Genomic DNA, 20,554 nt, shown 5'->3' with positions numbered 1-20,554 from the left:
TCTTTTTTTTATTAGTTGTAACATTATTATAATAAGAATTGCAGGTTTCACTGTTATATATTGTAGTTCATTTCATTCAAATGAAGTGTGCACCTTTGTGTAATTTAATAAGTACTATGGATGAGTATATTCTTTAATCAGTTAATTCACTAATAATAAAAATCGATTGTTAGTATTTAATTATTTAGTTTTCTTTATTAAGCTGAACAATCTTCTTTCGAGCTAACAAAAAACATTTTTCTTTTAACAATGTTAAATTGATTAGTAATTTCTCCTATCATAAGTCGCACGGCAAAGTTTTATTCCCCTTTTTATTTTGGTTTGGATTTTTTAAAACAGCTCATGAGGCAACAATATAAAAAATCAATTATGTTGTGATTTTATCATTTTATCTAGAGACTCTAGAGATGATAATTCTTTAGTTCATATCATTAGATTTCCCTTACATCAAAATTTTATTTTAAATTGAATAGATTTTAACAATTTTTGTAAATCACTTCATTTTTTGGTAGGGTGAAAATATAAAAATGTATGAAACCAAAATATTTTTATTAGCATTAAACAGTCACGTATCCAGGGGGATGAAAAAGCTTAGGTCAAAACATTGACCGTGCTAAAATAATATTTTAGATAAAAAATCATTAAAAAGTCACTAAAATTTCTATTGGTATTAGTACCCCTTTATTGAAAAATTACTGGCTTCAAAAAAATTTGAATAAATAATGCTTTGAAGAAAAATAAAATAAACAAAAACCCAACCCTATTAAGACTGAGGCGATGCATTCCACTTAAATAACCTAGAGGCAGTTTTCAATAATGTACATATATAACACAGTCTCAAGGCCAAGTACCGGCGAAACGGTTACCAGTATTAACTAACATTCTGCCAAAATCTTTACATAGAATTTTTTTTTATAAAGAACCTTTAAAAAAGACAAAAAGATCTCTGCTACACCAAATGTTGTAAAATATAACAAATCTTAGGTTAAAATCAAGAAAAACACGTGCGGTTCCATGATATTCAGATTGGATCTAAAGGACAGCCTCGCATGTTCACTACAATAACTAAACAATACACCATATTGTGGAAGTTTGTTCAATGAGAAAGTTCAGCTAAGGCATTAAGGGAATTCGTGCAGCAAATAATATTGATTTAGAATGGATACAAGAATTAAATATCTCTTCAATTATAAGTGATTATTTTACTTTTTTATCTATTGAGATATATTTAAATTTTACCTGTTTATTTGTTAACCAGCTATACAAAATAAATACAATTTTAGAACTAATATATACACAATTTTCTTTAAAACAACCACTTTTTGGAGGATCGCAATTTACCAGTTTTGCATGCTTCTCTTTGCCTTCCACAATGGGCCATAGGGTTTTGTCTTGGAATATTATACAAGAATTTTCTTTTTATCTCCTGCAATAAACATTTTTACCATATATCCTTATGGAAGAGTATGAATATACTAACACAGCTATATATTAGTGGGTGGGTCTGCCGACTACGCAATACTTCGGAAAATAGTCGAGTATGGGAGGTACCATATCTTGTAGTTATGCTTTATTAAATTTAAAGCATATGAAACATTTGCTACGGGCACGTAAGCAAGTGCAAGTATTATATGCGTAATTATATGTTACTACTGTGCAGGCAATACATTCTCTAAATCTTAATTTCTAACACTTCCAATAAATGTGAGAATGACGTTTATGTTACTACTAGTATGGAACCCATCAAGTACTAACTTTTTTCCGATAATTTTAGATATTGTAGTATGTTTTAATTTATATTTCTATGGTTACTTATATTTCTTTACACATTCAAACATTAAATACTCTAAATTTCTTATTAAGAATAACGAAGACAATGATTTATTAAGTAAATGGATTCATGAAATAAGTGTTAGGAAAAACAAATCTTGGTGAAATGGCTTGTCGAGAAAGTGGATTTAGGAAACTGTAAGGGAATCACATTGAACAATCCTATTCTGAATCTTATATCCTAATATACAGAGTAATTCATTTATCACGAATCAATAAATCAAAAAATAAAAAGCCAGTACAGGGGGTCGCGGCTCAGTGGTGACGTAGCATAGTTGGATCAAGTATAATGATCCATGATTTGTTACATGTTACAATGTTACATGATTTGCTAGTTCCTTATTAATATCCTGATTAAGATAAAGTATGTCGAATGAAAAGGGGATTATTAAAAAATATTATTTCTCATAAAAAATTTTTGTTGATCCGTACACTATTCAATAAGTTATAGCATTATAAAGTTAAAAATGTAAAAAATAAAATAGAGAATTTTCACACGAAAATAGCATTTGATAGCCGTGAAAACAAAATAAAGTCCCAAATTTTTTTTTCCATAAGAAAGTATATTACATTAGCTTTAATTTAAGATATATATAAAAGTGTCAGTACTTCCAGAACACTTTTAAAAGTTCAGTTGAAAAAGTTAATTTTTTGTGAAAAAGTTGTCACTTTGAATCCCCCCCTGTGGGCAGGTCTAGGGTCAAATTTATAAAAAAAATATATCAAATGATAGGTAAAGACATTAAGCATCTATAAAAAAAAATAATATTGATTTGTTCATTTTTGAAAAAGTTATGGCAGTTTTAAGTAAAAAAAATTGAAAAAGTTTCGAAAATTAGCGATTTTTAAATTTGTAATTTTTTTGGAGGTTTCCCCCATTTAGGGGGAACGAGGGAAATTTTTTCAATTTTTGAGGGTAATGTCTTCGACTAAATACGATTTGTGATCTTTTGACGTATCGTTGAATGAAATCCGTTTGGTGAAAGCTGAGAAAAAGTGGTAACACAAAAAAAAAAAAAAACAGTAAAATTAATACCTTCTCAGCTTCGCATCGAAGCTAAAATAATATTGAGCATTTTTCATTTAGTTTCCTTGAGATACATGTTTTACTCAATTTTTCAAATCATGAAGTATATTTTATGTTATCCCTTATACCTTACATAGGTGTCAACTTAATTTATAAAAAAGATAATATACATAATTGACTAGTTTAATTATTAAATATTGATCTAATTAAGAAAATGACTGATTACTAACAACTTTTGGACCAGTATTTCAGAACTTATTAACGTTTCAATAATTTATTGGTAGTACTCTATCTTTCACCTATATATAAAGATATATATTATTTTTACCTGCATAAATTAGAGTATTCATTAATTAAATTAGAGTATTCATACAAAAAAATGCATTACAAGAAATTTATGAAACAATTTAAAAATGAATATTTTTTATTTTATTTAATACAATGTTTCATTTACTAATTTTAAAGAATATTTTTACACTGTAAATTTTAAAACAATACAAATATATAAAAAACAATATAAGTAACAAAATAATTTTAACACAAGATCTAATTAAAAATATTCAGTTTTAATAAAATTTAAGTCCATATGTTTCTTATCTAAGTCAAGATTTATTTATCAAATTTTTGATATTGAAGTAGAAATCACTACTTTTTATTTATAATATATTTAGGCATTTTTAAGTAAAAAAATAATTATAACAAATATTAAATTATTCATAAATTATAACAAAATATATACTAAAATAAATAAATATAAGTATCTAAATCACATTTTGTTAAAGCATAGTCATACAATAATCACATATTCAAAATTATGTGATATGTATAGCTCAAAAATTGAATTAAAACATACCATCACTTGCTCCTAGAGGTATTAACAGTAAAATAAAACAAATTAGATTGCGGAACAAGTCCTTATGTTCAGTAGGAACAGCCAAAGGTGTTAATTTTGTGGTAATCTCATGTAACTGTGAATAAAAGTTAGATAAATAAATCATTTATGCATTTAAATATAATTTCATAAAACGTACCTCATGACAAATACAAATAAAAATAAAGGATACTATAAGACCATTAAGAACTGGGTAGCCTGGTAATAATACCAATACACCATGGGTATCAGCTGCTAACCAAATATGACACTGGCAAACCATTAACTCAAGAGATATTCTGCCAAACCACGCAAATAAACTAGAAAATTTTGTTCTTAGGATTCCTGACATATTCCTAATAATAATGTAGCTTAGTATCTAAAAAGAATATAAAATAAATAAATGAAAATATTTTTTTTAAAAAATAAGCATTACTAACGGGAATAATTGATGTATAAGACAAAAATTCTGAGCATTCTGTTTGATTTTGACATAAAATATTATAAGCTGTTGATGCTGTTAGTCCAATAAGAGCTAGTATAGAAGAAAATACAGCTAAACGAGGAGATACTAAATTACTATGATTGTTATCATCAATAAAATTGTATCGTTGAATTAAGATTATAATAAAACTTATTATGATTCCATACATAATACTGAAAAACAAATATTTAAATTATTTGAATATTTTATACTTAATGTTAATATAATTTATATAAAGCAAAAAAAATATTAAACAAAAGTATTTGGAAATTACCTAAAGCGATTAAGTTGCCAACGAATCCACCATTCATGTATGTCATCATCAGTTGTAACAAATAATGCTTTCCAAGGTCGCATGAGAAATATTTTATCAAAAAACACCTTTAGAAAAAAACATTACAAAAATTGAATATTACTATTATATGGCACATCTTGAAATTATTTAACATACTTCTGACATGTATAAAATTATAATGAAAATGAGGAGAACCAATATTTTAAAAATTATGTATAAATATTGTGTAGGTCTAGTTTCTGATGAAGCTGCAGTTACACGAGGTGGACATAATAGTAATAAATAAAGAATAGTAAACCAAAATGACACTAAAGGTATATAAAAATAAAACTGATATGGTCGATTCATACAAATACACAGTACTATAGTCAACATATTTAATCTAAATAAGACCTAAAAAAATAAATTTCATTTTTAATAATCTGTAAGCATATCAAAACAAAATTAGAAAATCAAATTATAGTTTAAAGGAATTCCAAAAATTGCAAATGTATTTCCTTAAGCAGTATAATATAATATTGGTTAAAAAAAAAAAATGTACTCTAGGACCAAAATAATGTTAAGCAATATCAGATTTTTATTTATTAAATGTTGAATATTAGGAAATAGCTAAAACACTACAAAACAAAGTTTATTAAAAATTTTCAATAAAAAATTAATTACAATAAATATTAAAACAATGAAATACTTAAAGATTGCAATTGATAAAATAACTTTTAATTAATTTCTAACTTTTTACCACTCACCTTTATCAGTTCTCCGTCCAGTAGTTTAACATACACACAAGACAAGAGAATGATAAAGGAGAGTAATAAAATAATTTGTCAAGAGTAATATTTGCACCAAATTTATTAGTAAACTTACTTGAAAATAGCGAGTTAAACCAACATCATTTTTATGCCAAATATAACAAAAGTGTCCAAACCCAGTTAGAAATAGATATGCTGCAATTAAAGTTTGGACATGATTTGAAATAGAAATTTTTATATTAGCTCCAGTTAAGTGATATATTAATATAACTAACTGCATCCACCCTAAAAAATGTGTTCATACGCTTATAAAAAAATATATATAAAAAAAATCATGTTTAAAATATATGTAACATAATTTTTAAATTTGAATAAGGTTAATGAATAAATATTTTAAAATGAACACTTCCATATTATATATAATTTAAACTATTTTTTTTTTTTTTTTTTTTTACAACGTTAGGTTGGTGAATACCATTGGTATATCCTGGGGAAATTTAAGTGCATTGGTTTCCGATGTCTTCTGCAATGAGAACATGGTGCTTTTTTTTTTTTTTTTTAAGAGAGTAGTTTAAAATATTTTTTACAATTTTCTCTTACCTATTATATCTTTTATAATGTCATATAATAGTTTAAACATTAAATTTTTACTTCTCAAATTTATATACAATATATTTAATTCAAGATATAAGAGTGTAACACAACCAATTCATTTTTTACAACTCCAACTCCTTTTTTGCTATATATTATCATTGCTAACAATGATAATATAAAACAAAGTAACATTTTGTTTTATATTTTAAATCTAAACTATGATTTTTTCAAAAGATAATTGTATCCTACATTCTACGACTTAAAAAAATACAAATTATTCTTCTTCTTATTTTATTCTGTTGTTCGTGTATTAAATTATTCTGTACTTCTACTTCTTTTTCCTTGTCTTATCCCAACTACTCGGGATCCTAAACTTCCATTTGACAAGATCATCCTCATCATCTACACTCACATCAGCCCTCCTCATATCGCATTAAATAACACCCCCCCATCTCTTTTTCTATCCTTTTCTTTCTACTTCCTCCCTATTTTCTCCTATTAACACTATATCAACAACATGCACCACGGTACCTCTCCTTGTATTTCTCTAGTAATTTATCCATCACTATAGAGAATAAATAAGGGCTTAAGGCAGAACCATGGTGCACTCTTACCCTTACCCTAAAAACCTTCTGTTACTCCTCCTGCATTTTTTACCCTAGTACAAATGTCATCATACATATCCTCTATTATATTAAAGTACTTTTTTGGGACTGCTTTTCTCATTAATTCCCACTTTAAAACCTCTCTAGTACTCTATTGTACGCTTTCTCCAAATCTATAAATACCATACACAGCTTTTTCTTCTTTTCCCTAAACTTTTCTATTAGTTGCTTCATACAAAATACTGGTTCCATTGTTGACTTACCAGGCATAAATCCAAACTGGTTTTTAGATAACGTTGTCCCATTTCTTATACTCTTATCTATTACCTTTTCACAAATTTTCATACTATGACTCATAAGCTTTATGCCTCTAAAATTTCCACACTCCTGTATGTCACCTTTACCTTTAAATATCGGCACCACAATACTATTCCTCCATTCATTTGGAATTTTCCCTTCTAATAAGATTTTATTTAAAAGTTCCTTCAACCACCTTATGTCAACACCGCCTAACATTGAAACTTCATTATTCTGATAATTGATTCTTTTTTGTTTTAGCTTCGATGGAAAATTGAGAAAGTATTAATCTTACTATGATATATTTTATAAGGCAATTTATTCAAAATTAATAAAAAAAAATGTAGAAGTTTTTGTATGAAATATTTAAAAAATATATAATCTAATTGAACACGAATCATTTATTGTGTTTTTATTTTATTAAATTGAATCATCGTATTATTATATTATTTAAATATTTATGTAGAGTTGTACACGTTCAAAAGTAATAAAAAAAAATCATAAGTACCATAATTAAAATTGTTATTTTACATTTTGTAAAAGGTATACACAGTTGTAGTGTTGAAAAGTGGTAATACTGATTTACCTAAATAAAAATAGCGGACTGATTCTAATCACCTTTCTATATAGACTATATAAATTTTTATCAGTGTCCATTCTGTTTATTGTTTGATAGAAACTCTATTACCAGGTTTGTATCCTTATCAATACAAGGCAATTGAACTTAGTTATCAAATTTTATTTTTATCTAAAATTTATAAAAAGAATTATGACTAATGATTTGTTTTAAAAATGATCAACATTGGAACGAAAGACAAAATGTAATAACTATTAACGAGGGTACTCTTCATTCTGTAATTTTTCAAAATATTCTTTCCACCTTTTTTTCACATCATCATCATTTGAGAGTACCTTATTATCAACACTTTTTATACACTTATATAATGATAATCTTTAGACCTTTTCTTTCTTACCTTTGCAAGTTTATAGATTTCTTTCTCGCCTTTATTTGTTCCTAGCCTATCATACCTCTTAAACTTCACCTTATTTACTGCACACTTGGCTTCTTTGCACAAGCGTTTTACTCCATCTAATCTTCTCTCCTTTTGCTATTCTGCTATACTTTGAATTGCTTTTGTTACTTTCTATGATTTTTTGAACATCCTTATCCCACCACCAGGTTTCCTTGTTTCCTAACATCCTACTCCTACTCCTACTCTCACCAACAAGCTCCTTTGCAGTTTTCTTTACACAACTAGCAAATCTATTCCACACATCATTTTTTTCTTCCTTGTCATTCAATGCCGTCCTCTCTTTTACAAACTCTTTTTCATTTTCTCCTTTCAATTTCCACCACCGGATCTTCGATTTTTCTTCCGTGTTCTTTCTATTTTTGTATATTTTCTTTCCGGTTCACCACAACTCCATTACCATCAGTGTATGTTGTGTAGTAACACTCTCACCTGGTATAACTTTACAATCTTATACTCACTTTACGCTCTTTCTTTTCCACATAAAATAATCAATCTGTGATCTATTCCTCCCACTCTTATAAGTTTTATAATGTTCTTCCCTCTTTCTAAAATAAGTATTAACCACAGCAAGATTATACAATATTGCGATATCCAGGATTCTTTCTCCAGCCTCATTCTACGCACTAAAACCATACCCTCCATGTACTGTTTCATATCCTCTCCTCTCATTACCTACATGTTCATTCATATCTTCACCTATCACCGCATCCTCATTGCCAGGTACCCCTTGCATCACCTCATCCATCTCTCACCGAAACACTTCTGTGTCTATTTCATCACATCCTACTATTTACATTCAGCACTTTATCCTCCAATATCAATTTTACGACTATAATTCTTTCACTTTTCCTAGCTACTTCTACGACTTTACTTTTCATCTCCTCATCCATTATCCCTACACCATTCTTTGTACTAGACTTACCTGAGTATATTATTTTATAACCCTCACCTATTTCCCTCCCTTCCAATTAGTTTTCTGCACACAAAAAATATTAACTATTCTCCACTTCAATACTTCTACTAATCGTGTAAATTATATTTACACAAACTCCTAAGGAGAATATACATTTTTTAATGATATTAATGTATATGTATTTTTATTTGTCAATTACATAATGAAAAAATAACTAGTTTACCTTTCCACTCATCAGTTTGATCTCGATGAAGTAATTTTGTATACCTGCTTTCTTCAGTAAAAAATAAGCCTAATACAAACACATATCCAACAGGTAACCAAAAACTAGCATCTGAATAATATTTGTTTTCTTTCATAAAAAAGTTTGTTCTAAAAATAATACTTATGTCAAATTGTCAATAAATATAATAAAAAAATTATGGAATAACACCTGTCACATAGGTAGAAGTACATCATGATAATACCTAATTTGGATAAAGATGTCATTAAAACATAAGATACATCATTTTTTGAAAGTCTATATCGACAGTATCTTATCTCCATTAAAATCCCTATGAACATACTGTAAAATAAAAATCATACATTTATTTTCAACAAGAAAGTTAAAATAATAATTTTGATTATTAATTATAATATTACAAACCAAACAATAAATGCTAAGAAAACATAGGCCTGTAAAGTAGTAAGAGGTTCAGTACTTGAACAACATGTACCATCGTTGAAATTCATATGATCATTACAATAAAAGTTTAATAATATTTGAGCTCTTAGCCTGAGAGATTCATTGCTGGAGTGTAAACCATCTGGACTATCATTTATTCCACCCTGCGAGACTAGCCTTGAACTCCACCACATTTCAGCAATACTTTGACTTAAAACCTAAAAAGTATCATGTAATTATAAAGCTGTTTTGACTCTATATTAAAAGAATTTTTTTTTAATTAATAAAGTTATTAACAATTTTAAGTAATGATTGGATATATGATGAAGATACTGTATTTTTGTCACTAATTATTTCTCATCCGTACTCTTCCTTTTATCTAAGTATCAAGATGTCAATAATTTCTAAAATACTTGTTCAAAAGTTGTTATTTCTTATATTGTTATTTCAGTCATTTCTTAATTTGATCATTATTTAATAAATTAGTTTGTTAATTATGTGTTCCCATTTAAAAAATAATTAATTAATATTCCTATAAGTTATAAGGGATGGATATTGAAATTATTTCATGATTGATAATTGAGAAAAGTATGTTACTAGATTAAATCATTAATACTTATTTACAGTATTTCACCATGTATGCATAAAGACAAATTGAAATACGAAATTTAAAATGATTATTTTTTAAATTTAACTCATTTATAAGCCATTAAGAAAAGTACATTTTTTTAAAAACTTTAATAAGGAAATAAAATTTCTATTTATTTAAAAATAGCAAATATTTGATTGAAAAATAATGAAAATATTAATTACAATAAATTATCCTAGTTGTAATATAATTTAATTCAGAGTGTAATTATGAATGAATTAAAAGAACACAACTGCTTATGAAATTCATATGACAACTTAGTTATTTAATGAAAATTGTACTTTTTAAAGGATTTTGATCACATACTATTCATTATATATTCTTCTTAATGCATAAAGAAAAATGAATGAAATTGATTTGTCTTGTCTCATATAATGAGTTATAAAACAAGAATAACTCCTTAGCTATAAAATAAATTTTATATTCAAATATTAAAAGAACATAAAAACCACCATTAGCTTTGTATCCACAAGAATAATAAAACACACTCATATGTTATGATTAATTTGAAATTATATCTTCTTCTTCTTGCTCGCCTTAATCCCAACTACTTGGGGTTGGCTACCCTTAATTATCAATGTAATACTAAGTGACAAATATTTATACAAATAATGTATTAATTCATAATTATAAACAATGTGAATAATATTTTTAGTTTTTCTCATTAAAAAAAAATACAACTAAATTTAGTTAAAATAAAAATTTTGGAGTCTGCCAACAAACATTACATCAATATTTTGAATTTTTAAGATATTTAGAAAAAATTTTTAAAATTTAATTGAAAACTACAATTTATAAGTAAATTTACAATTTAGCAAGTATTGTTCCAAAACCATAAATGTGTATCTTGTATATTTATAAAAGTTCACTTTTTAATATAAGATAAGGATAATAATTTACCATCAATATTTTTATGAATAAAAATTCTGTTATAATATATAAAAAATATAATATTTTTTTAACCTTATTATAATAAATTATCTCATTAATTTAATATCAATGTTTTCATAATTAACAATTTAAAATTAAAATCAAATAATGGAAAAATTTCTACAAAAAAATTGCCTAAGATGATTTTTTTTTATAATGCACTAGTAGTTCAGTAAAGCAATAAATATTGTTTAAAAAAACTAAAAAAACACGCTTTTAAAGTATATCAAACTAAAAAGTTTAAAATAATTTTTAAAATAAGCTTACAACAATAATGAACAAAAAATACTAGTATTGTGAAAAAAAGCGTCGGGCGATCAATATACAAAAAATATGACACAAAGCACCCATGCTTTTATCACAATAATACTAGTATTTTTCGTTCATTATTGTTTTAAGCTTATTTTAAAAATTATTTTAAACTTTTTAATTTGATGTTATGATAGTAGTTGCTATCAATATCATGGTTGTAATGGGTAACGGGAAATCAGAGTTCGATTCCGGGGAGGGAGGCTGAGAAACGGCTACTACATCCAAGGAAAGCAGCAGGCGCGTGAATTACCCACTCCTGGAACATGGAGGTAGTGACGAAAAATGACGATACGGGAATCATCCTTTGTAATCGGAATGAATACACACTATATCTCTTAATGAGAATAAAGCGTGTTAATATATATTTTTAATAGTAATTAGAATATATATATACATGTAAAGCGACATAAGTACGTAAACATATCATGCACTAGGTATAGCCTTGTTTTTTGGGGGGGGACGTTATACCTAAGGTATAAACGGCGGCAGCGGCGATAGGAATATATAAATATATATACGTAAGGTGCATTACATGCAGGTGGTATTGGTCAGTCAAAATAAAAATTTGTTTATAATTTGTGTACGGGTACGAAAACCAAAAATATAAAATTATACAGGATTAGTGTTGCCGGCGATTGGTGAGCGGGGTGGGGTGAATGCGTTAAAACGTCTAGTCTAGACGACGGGATACGCGAGAATAATAACACATGCCACATGGAAAGTTACAAACACACATCACACATACAAGTGAAACTAATATAAGCGTGTTAAAAAGACATTATGCTCATCAATCATATCCTTATTCTTTCTTTTAAAGGGTATTAATCTAGCCACCAATTTCAGTTAAGGCATAAACATTTAAATCTTTGTATAAAAATTAAAAACACTTAAAATATTATTATTTCCTTACTGGACCTTTTTTTTTTGTAAGTATCAAATTAAATTTTTACTCACGTCCATTGCTACTTCATTATATAAATCAATTAATTTGTTTGTAACAATTTTTAATGAATTATCTAATTTACTTTCTTCAACAGGTTCTTGCAATACCCATAATATAGTAGATTTAGATGATATTTCGTTGAATGGCTGCAAAATAAAATATATTAAAACAAACATATATGCAGGACAGACAACTTTTGTTGTAATTTCAATAGGAATTTTAATATTTTATATTTTTTAAATCATATGTGAACACCAAGAATGTTGACATCCATTTGACAAAAAAACCCAGCATAGGGGGGTCACGGCACAGTGGTGACGTAACATAGCTGGGTCAAGTATAATGATATCTGACAGTGATTAAAATCACTATCATAAAAAACGCTTTGATGCAAATCTGTAGATAGTTTAATTTTAAAAAATTGGTGGATTATTTCAAAAGCTACAAAAGCCTGATTACAAGTTTTATGATTTATAAGTATAATATTTAAATAAATAAATATATAAAGAGAAATGGTGTTATTTAAAAAAAAAAGTATGTCGAATATAAGAGGGATATAAATATTATTTCTCATAATAAAATTGTATTGATCCATACACTTTTCAATAAGTTATAGCATTATAAAGTTCAAATAGCATTTGGTAACTATTTTCACCATTAAGATAAAATAAAGTCCAAAATTTTGTTTTCCATAATAAAGTATATTACATTAGCTTTAATTTAAGATATATATTAAAGTTTTAGACCTCCCGGAACACTTTCAATAGTAATTTTTTGTGAAAAAGTTTTCATTTTAAATATCTCCTGTGGGCAGGTTAAGGGTCAGATTTATATTGAAAAAAAGTAACAAATGATAGGTAAAGACATCACACACCTATAAAAAAAAATTATATTGATTAGGTCATTTTTAAAAAAGTTACGGCACTTTTAAATAAAAAAAAAAAACGGTAACACAATGGGGTTGCGGCACAGTATGGACGTGGCATAGTTGGAACAAGTATAGATGATTAAAAATAAAAAGGAGTTGTATATTCATATACTTTTAACGCGTATAAAAATTTAAAGCGATTGATGCAATACTTTTTAATAAAAAAATTTTGTTACTTATGAATAAATACACTAGACTACAAGGAACTTCCATCAGAAACAAAAATATACTTTTCTAAATCAACTTTCCGTGATGTTTTCAAATGTGGAATTAAACATTTTTTATTACTTCTAAGTTTTAATATTATTACTTAATATTAAAAAATAAGTATTTACATATAAAAAAAAAAAAATTAAGAACAAAAATTATTGTTTTAAATTAATACTGATTTTGATTATTAATATGTTAAAAATAAGGAAAATGACATATTTAACCTATTTTTTTGATCATTTAAAGTAGATTTTTTTGAATGTTTATAATAAAAATTTTTTTATTTATTTTACAAAACTTTTAGCTCAATTGCAAGTTTGAAATTGACATCATTAAATAGAAAATTTTATGAGAATTAAAAAAATTGTATCGTTAAGATTAATATGCAGTTAGGAAGTTTTATAATTACTATTTATAGTAAATTTATCAGAGTAGCTCAATATTTTTTTGCATTTTTAACGTAATAGATAACTTAAATAGAAATAATAGTAATCATTTCCTAATAACTTTTGGTGTTTAAAAAGATTCTACAATGGAAATTTGAACATAATTAATTTTAATGAATCAATAAAAAAAAAGTTGTTAATAAGAACTACTCAATAGAGTGTATTATAAAATTTCATTATCATTGTAAAAATTCATTGTTAATTCAGGAGAAACTAACAATAATTTTTTTTAGAAATGATTTATATAGCAACATGTTACCAATAAATTTGGAATATTACAGTCTAGTAGTAGCACACACAAATAGAATAAAAAAAGTATTAAATTACTAAGTAAAATGATTTAATTTTGTATTTGAAACCAAACTTGATTCGCCAATAAATATTTTGAAAACATTAGAAATGAATGATTTTAATTGTCTGCATGGAGAACATGGGATAACTATTTAATTGATAAATTAGCATTTTTTTTCAATTTTTGAGGGTAATATCTTCAACTAGATACGAATTGTAGTCATTTGATGTATCGTTGAAAAAAGTAGATCAAGTTAGAGTAGAGAAAAAAAATGATAGCCACAAAAAATATCTTCTCAGCTTTACATCGAAGCTAAAACTTAAAATATAGTCAAATAATTTTAATATGAATAAGAAATTTCTTCTCGTGAGTGGTGACTACAGTTTGGGTTTCTTGAACTTATTATTAAAGTTATTGAATATAAATGAGATAAAAATCAAAGCAGTTGAAAATTTTTTCTAACTTAAAAAGAATTAAGAAAAAAATGCAAAAAATGCTTTGCCATACACGGGTTGAAACCTTGTACCCCTTGTAAAACACAAGTTTTACCGACCTGACAGCCGTACGTCGCTAACGTCGTCTGAAAAAAATGGCTATTTAAGCAAGTTCAAATTTCAAAGTTATTTTTTTTTGACTTCAAAAAAGCAAAAAAATTTAAATAAGATTAACTTTCTATGCTATATCAATTTTATTTATATAATATTTATGAAAATCAGTGTACTCCCCTTGTCAGGTATTTTAAAATAAAATAAAATACAAAACCCAGAATTTTAACACAAAAATAGTATATTTTTGAATACGGTAGTCATTTTTATGTCATTTCATTTTTATTTAAAAATTTACCATTTTGAAACCCTTCCTGTGGGCTGGTAAAGGGTCAAATGTTCACAAAAATATATAAAATGATAGGTAAATACCTAAGGTATCTATAAAAAAAAATATATATATCATCATTCGGTTATTTTTAAAAAGGTTATGGCAATTTTAAGCAAAAAAAATTAAAAAAATGTCAAAAATTACTGATTTTTAAAATTGTAATTTTTTTTAAATTTCCTCCATTTACGGGGAACGATGAAACTTTTTCAATTTTAGAGAGTAATGTCTTCGACTAGATACGATTTATAATCTTTTGACATATCGTTGAAAGAAATTGGTTCGGTGAGAGCTGAGAAAAAGTGGTAACAGACACAAAAAAAAAAAACACATCATAGTAAAACAAATACCTTCTCAACTTCGTATTAAAGCTAAAAAAATTGAAATTTTAAATCAAAAAATCTATTTTATAAATACACAAATAGACCTAGAGAAATTAACTTTCATGAGAGGCCATTAAGAGGACACTATACGGCCAAACGAAACAACGATATGACCGAGAGAATGCGCTTTTAGATGTTTTACAACCGAACTCTTCAATCACCCTCTGTCCATCATTCCATATAGCACCCGCACACCTGTATGGCCGTCTAATATTATTTTGGAGCAGCACATCATTCTACTATTGACTGTTACGCTATGCGTTACATATTATTTTCATTGATAAAGGCGATAAAGCTCTCATAATATAAAACAAAATGAATTTGTAATTGTAATAAAATATCATAAGATTATAATATGATAATGATGTATTTTTTTTTTTTTTTTTTTTTNAGGTATTAATTTTACCATGATGTGTTTATTATTTTTTTTTTTTTTTTTTGTGTCTGTCACTACTTTTTCTCAGCTCTCCAATCACAAATCTCCAAAAAAATTACAAATTTAAAATTCGGTAAATTTTGTCATTCTTTTCACTTTTAGCTTCGATGCGAAGCTAAGAAGGTATTAATTTTACCATGATGTGTTTATTATTTATTTATTTTTTTTTTGTGTCTGTCACTACTTTTTCTCAGCTTTCACTGGACCGATTTCTTTTATCAATACGTCAAAAGATCACAAATCGTATGTAGTAGAAGACATTACCCTTAAAAATTGAAAAAAATTCCCTCATTCCCCGCAAATTAAATTACTAAAAAGACTACTACTACTATAAAGATTTTGCAAAAAGATGTTGATCCGTCCTGCTGCCCACGGATATAATGTATACTTTGGACTCATATTCATAACAAGAATGTTTTCTAATGGTACAAAATAAAACTCCACGTAAATTTCTGACAGATTTCCGATCAATAGATATTTTCTTTATATTTGCATTATTATTTACGTGTAAAAATGAACACAGTAAAGTTAAAATTTAAGTCTCATTACCCGTCAATAATAACAATTATTTTACAAATTCAGATAAGCGACTGCTAAATGGTACCCTGATTTGTCGATAACAAAGTATAAAAATAACTAGTTTTGATCGTTGGCAAGGTAGCAATTGAAGGGTGAGGGTAATCGGTTACCGTCATTCAACAAAAAATTCGTCACGTTATAAATGCCACTAGGGACCGACACATGTCAATAGACAAAAAATTCATTATTTTGCATAAAAACTGTTTTGCGCGGGATTACTTTATTTGATCTGTATCGATGCTAGAGTCCCAAATTTTTTACCAAATTATAAAGGAGAAAATTATCTGTGATCTAGTGTTTTTATAATTTTGATAACACAACTCTGAAGCTATTTATTAAACATTTAAAAAACCAAAAAAATAGTAATGTTTAATAGTAAATATAAAGTACTAGAAATTATGCTGTTTCCTTACTTACTGAACATCTTATATAATATAATTTAAAGTAGCACACATATATGATACTTATTTTAATAAAAATAAATCTTGATAAGTCAAAATATGTTAAATTTCTCTATATATTACTTACATTAATTAATTGAGTTAAGTTAGCAGCATAATCTTTCACTGAATTAATTGATCCATTTGAATTAATAATAGACCAAATTGCACCACCTGCTACAATAACTCTTGGGTCATTGTTAATGCTCTAAACAAAATATAATATAAGTTTATATAAGATACAGAGAATTAAAATAAAAAAAAAAAATCTTACTTTTAATTTAATCATGGAATCAATAACATAAGGACTCCAAATAAAACTGACATCTAACTTTAAACGGCTATCATGAAAATTATAATCAGATTCAAGGGCATATAGAGACTTAGGATTTGGAACTAATTGAGCATTTGGTTCAATAGTATGTATGAACGCATTATACATTTCTAACATCCTAGAATCACCAATGAATACAAATTGATTTTTGTAGCCTCTAAATGCTAAGTACTGAAGACAACGACTACAATCTCTGAAATAAGATAAAAATGGCTATAAATAAAAATATTTCTTAAAAAAAATTATAAATTAAAATTAAATTGTTAAAGAACAAAATATTATAAGTATAAATTGTATACAAGAGAGAAATGGAAGTAAATAACAAATTGTTATCATTATCACAATCTCAATTATTTTCAAAAAAGTCAAATTTATTTGTTTAATTTTTCTATATACTATATTTAGCATTATTACTGAGATAAGAAACTATTATTTAAAATATTAGTAGAGTCATAAATATATGACAAATTGAATAACTTTTGAACTAATTAACACATATTATACAATATACTTTTAGACTATATTAATTATAGTCTAAAAGTATGCAAGAATTATTTTAACACAAAACTGATTAAATTTAAAAATATTAATTTTTTCTTAAAGTTTTCTATTTAAATTAGTAGTTATGTTATTTAGTTTTAAATATAAATGTTAGTAAAAATGATTAATATTTACGTCTTCATTTTACAATATGAATGCTTATCTGTATTTAATACTATAAAATCTTTAATAGATAAAAAAAAGTTATTATACTATTTCAGCTTTTTTCTTTTATCAAGGAAAGAACTAGACTAGACTTTTCAGGCCTTTACAAGATTTTAAATATCAATTTTTTTATAATATGAATGTGTTACTTAGAATGTTAAATAAAAATTTTCTTTAATTTGATATAAAATTTATAAATTTTAATAGCACTATGTTACATTTTAAATCATATTTAAAGGCGGGGGCTTCATTTGAAAATAAGTTCCTACAAAATACATATTATTTAAAAAAAAATCTAAGGGAAAAAATTAGTTCCTTCAAATTTTTGACAACCTACACTTTCCCTTAAAATGTACTAAATATCAGGTTTTAATTCTTCTTCTTTTTCCCCGCCTTAATCCCAACTACTTGGGGTCCTAAACTTCCACTTGACAAGATGTTCCACATCATCTATGCTCACATCAGACGTCCTCATATTACATTAAATAACATCCCTCTATCCCTTTTTTGGTTTTACTCTACCTCTTTTTCCTTCAGGTTTATAATTATTTTCGATTTATTTAATAGTATAGCCAAGGAAAGAACTAGAGAAGCTTTAATAATAATGAATTTAAATTGAAAAAAGTAAAAAATAGACATTATGTCAATTTTATTTGCTCATAAATAATTGTGTCAAAAACGAAAACATTTATTATATTAAAATGTTTGTATTAATAAAGCCATAAGATATTTAACAAAAACTTACAATTCACTGTACTTATGCATCATGCAGCCATATGGCTGCCATCCCATGTCACCTTTGTATCGACCATCTGATAAAAGCCATTTGCATGAATCCCTGGCTAAAATTGATTAAGTACTAATTTTCATTTACAAAATAGAATAATTAAAATTTATTAAAACTTACAATAAAATAAATGTATACATGAATGTATAACAATGAACCAAAACACACAACATAATGCTATTTTTTTAGTGTTTTTCAAATTAAATTTAATATTAAAATCGTTGTAGATTTGTTTTTTTTCAATATATAACAATGGAACATTATCCGATATATGGTCATCAGACATTTTTCATGAATGTGATGGACACATTGTTTGTAATTAATACTGTTATATTTTATTATATTGTTCAGTTTTTCAACAGTTTATTTTTAATGATTAAATATAACTTATACCTAAAATATATAACTTTAATAACTTCAAATACTTAAAATTATATAAAAAATATAATTTACTTTTACACTACTGATGAATAATATAGTAGCGACATCAGTGATTTGTAACAAACGATAAGGTAACCAAGACATAATTAATTCTTTACAATAAATAATTCTGTATATTTGTACCGCGCACTAAGTCATTAGTACAGTAACAATAACAATTCACTTCTCAAAAAAAAATTATCCCGTTTGTAGAATATAAAAATTAGTTTAAACAATGTTGCCAGTCAATATTAATTCATTTTTATCAATATTATGTGTGAACACTTGTTAATATGGTTGAGGTATTATTAGATAAATAGTCTTTATAGTACCGTGGTTAAATTATTTTTCTAACCTAGTTCGATATGTTTTATTATCAAAAACAGAAAAGAGCTTAAACACGAACTAAAAAATTAAGATAGACTAAACATGAGGTCTTTTCCCGTAGAAAAAAGAATTTTAAAGTAACGTTGCTATCTAATGTTTTACATTTGTCAGTTCCCCATTTAGTTTTTTATATTTTGTGTTCCAAAACATGTGTGTCGTTAAAGCTTATTGCTCGCCGAATATTCCCCTTCTAAAGAATTTCTACAGTAAAACCGGATCGCAGTTTTTGGTGATTAGCAATCCAGAGAAAAATTTTTTAGTTAACAAAAAAAAAATTTTGTGGGGGCAGCAACGCCTGAGCGACAAATTTCTAAATACGTCTCTGAATTTATGGAAATAATTATCCAATGTTATGCCGAGTAGGTCGATAAGTTAGCAAATTTTAAATTTAATTAGTATAGGTAAAGGTTAAGTTGATATTTTTTTAACTTTACTCGGTTTAAAAAAAATTTATTTCATAGTTTCGGTCTTTAATTATTTTTGGCCCAAAATTGGTTTTTTATTGGTCTGTGATAAATGGAAGTCAGAAAATCTATTTTCAAAAACTGCGGTTAGAAAAACCGTGAAAATTGTTTTGTGTAATGAGGCTGCACTAGAAATGTTAAAATTTGGCCCAAATAGACACATTCGTGATCAAAAGGACCTCTAAAAAAAAAAAATGGGAATACAGTGAATTACAGTTTTAGTGATACAAGAATTATTTATTTTGTTTTTCTGTATAGTTGAAAAACTAGGTTAGGTGGTTATTATTATCTATATTTGTGGTAGTAGCTATAGTCCCTACTCAATTTCGTTAAATTTGAATATTGAATAATTTGAAGCTTGTCAACCACATTGCCTTGATTTTTCAAAAAATAATAATTCTTGTGCCAATGAAACTGAATTGCAGTAAATTCCCAATTTTTCGTTTCAAACTTTTCTATTAACATGCTTATCTGATTCCGTCTGTTTACATTACTCATCATAACGAATAAAATAGTGTTTAGGCCAAAAAAAAAGGGTAATGTTGCTATTTCAGCAACGATAATGTATATATACGATAGATTATCTCATTATTTTTCTTATCCCCTCCCGAATAATCATTTTTTAAGCATATCATTTAATTTATAATATAATAGTGTAATTATAACAGTGTTG

At 26.2% G+C, this 20,554-nt stretch overlaps 1 protein-coding gene across 2 annotated transcripts; it reads right to left on the bottom strand.

The window, feature by feature from the left end:
• Positions 1 to 3,584: 3,584 nt before the first annotated feature.
• Positions 3,585 to 19,287, bottom strand: LOC126908033 (N-acetylneuraminate 9-O-acetyltransferase). 2 transcript variants are annotated; one of them, XM_050689856.1, is made up of 15 exons: positions 19,064 to 19,287; positions 18,731 to 19,003; positions 18,569 to 18,665; positions 17,059 to 17,311; positions 16,873 to 16,992; positions 12,209 to 12,343; positions 9,346 to 9,581; positions 9,133 to 9,264; positions 8,923 to 9,071; positions 5,372 to 5,541; positions 4,664 to 4,900; positions 4,487 to 4,593; positions 4,169 to 4,385; positions 3,889 to 4,107; positions 3,585 to 3,825 (listed from the first exon to the last, which is right to left on the bottom strand). In XM_050689856.1, exons 2-15 carry the CDS (start codon positions 18,894 to 18,896, stop codon positions 3,700 to 3,702), a joined length of 2,364 nt encoding a protein of 787 aa, XP_050545813.1. In that variant the 5' UTR covers positions 18,897 to 19,003; positions 19,064 to 19,287; the 3' UTR covers positions 3,585 to 3,699. The 2 variants fall into 2 exon arrangements, with proteins under 2 accessions (XP_050545813.1, XP_050545814.1); XM_050689857.1 differs by lacking the exon at positions 4,664 to 4,900.
• Between the last annotated feature and the right edge of the window lie 1,267 nt (positions 19,288 to 20,554).

The sequence above is a fragment of the Daktulosphaira vitifoliae genome, unplaced genomic scaffold (genome assembly GCF_025091365.1).
Source record: "Daktulosphaira vitifoliae isolate Bord-2020 unplaced genomic scaffold, ASM2509136v1 Scaffold_5, whole genome shotgun sequence".
Classification (NCBI taxonomy): domain Eukaryota; kingdom Metazoa; phylum Arthropoda; class Insecta; order Hemiptera; family Phylloxeridae; genus Daktulosphaira; species Daktulosphaira vitifoliae.
The sequence above is the reverse complement of the archived record's forward strand: the minus strand, read 5'-3'. Positions and strand labels throughout refer to the sequence as shown.

Bases quoted from the DNA above. Each gene is read 5' to 3' on its own strand.
- LOC126908033 (XM_050689856.1), bottom strand. From the start codon at position 18,896: ATGTCTGATGACCATATATCGGATAATGTTCCATTGTTATATATTGAA. The intron at 9,265-9,345 runs GTTTGTAATATT...TTTATTTTACAG, and splicing joins TTCTTAGCATTTATTGTTTG to TATGTTCATAGGGATTTTAA. The intron at 4,901-5,371 runs GTAAGTTTACTA...TTATTTTTTTAG, and splicing joins GTTTAACTCGCTATTTTCAA to GTCTTATTTAGATTAAATAT.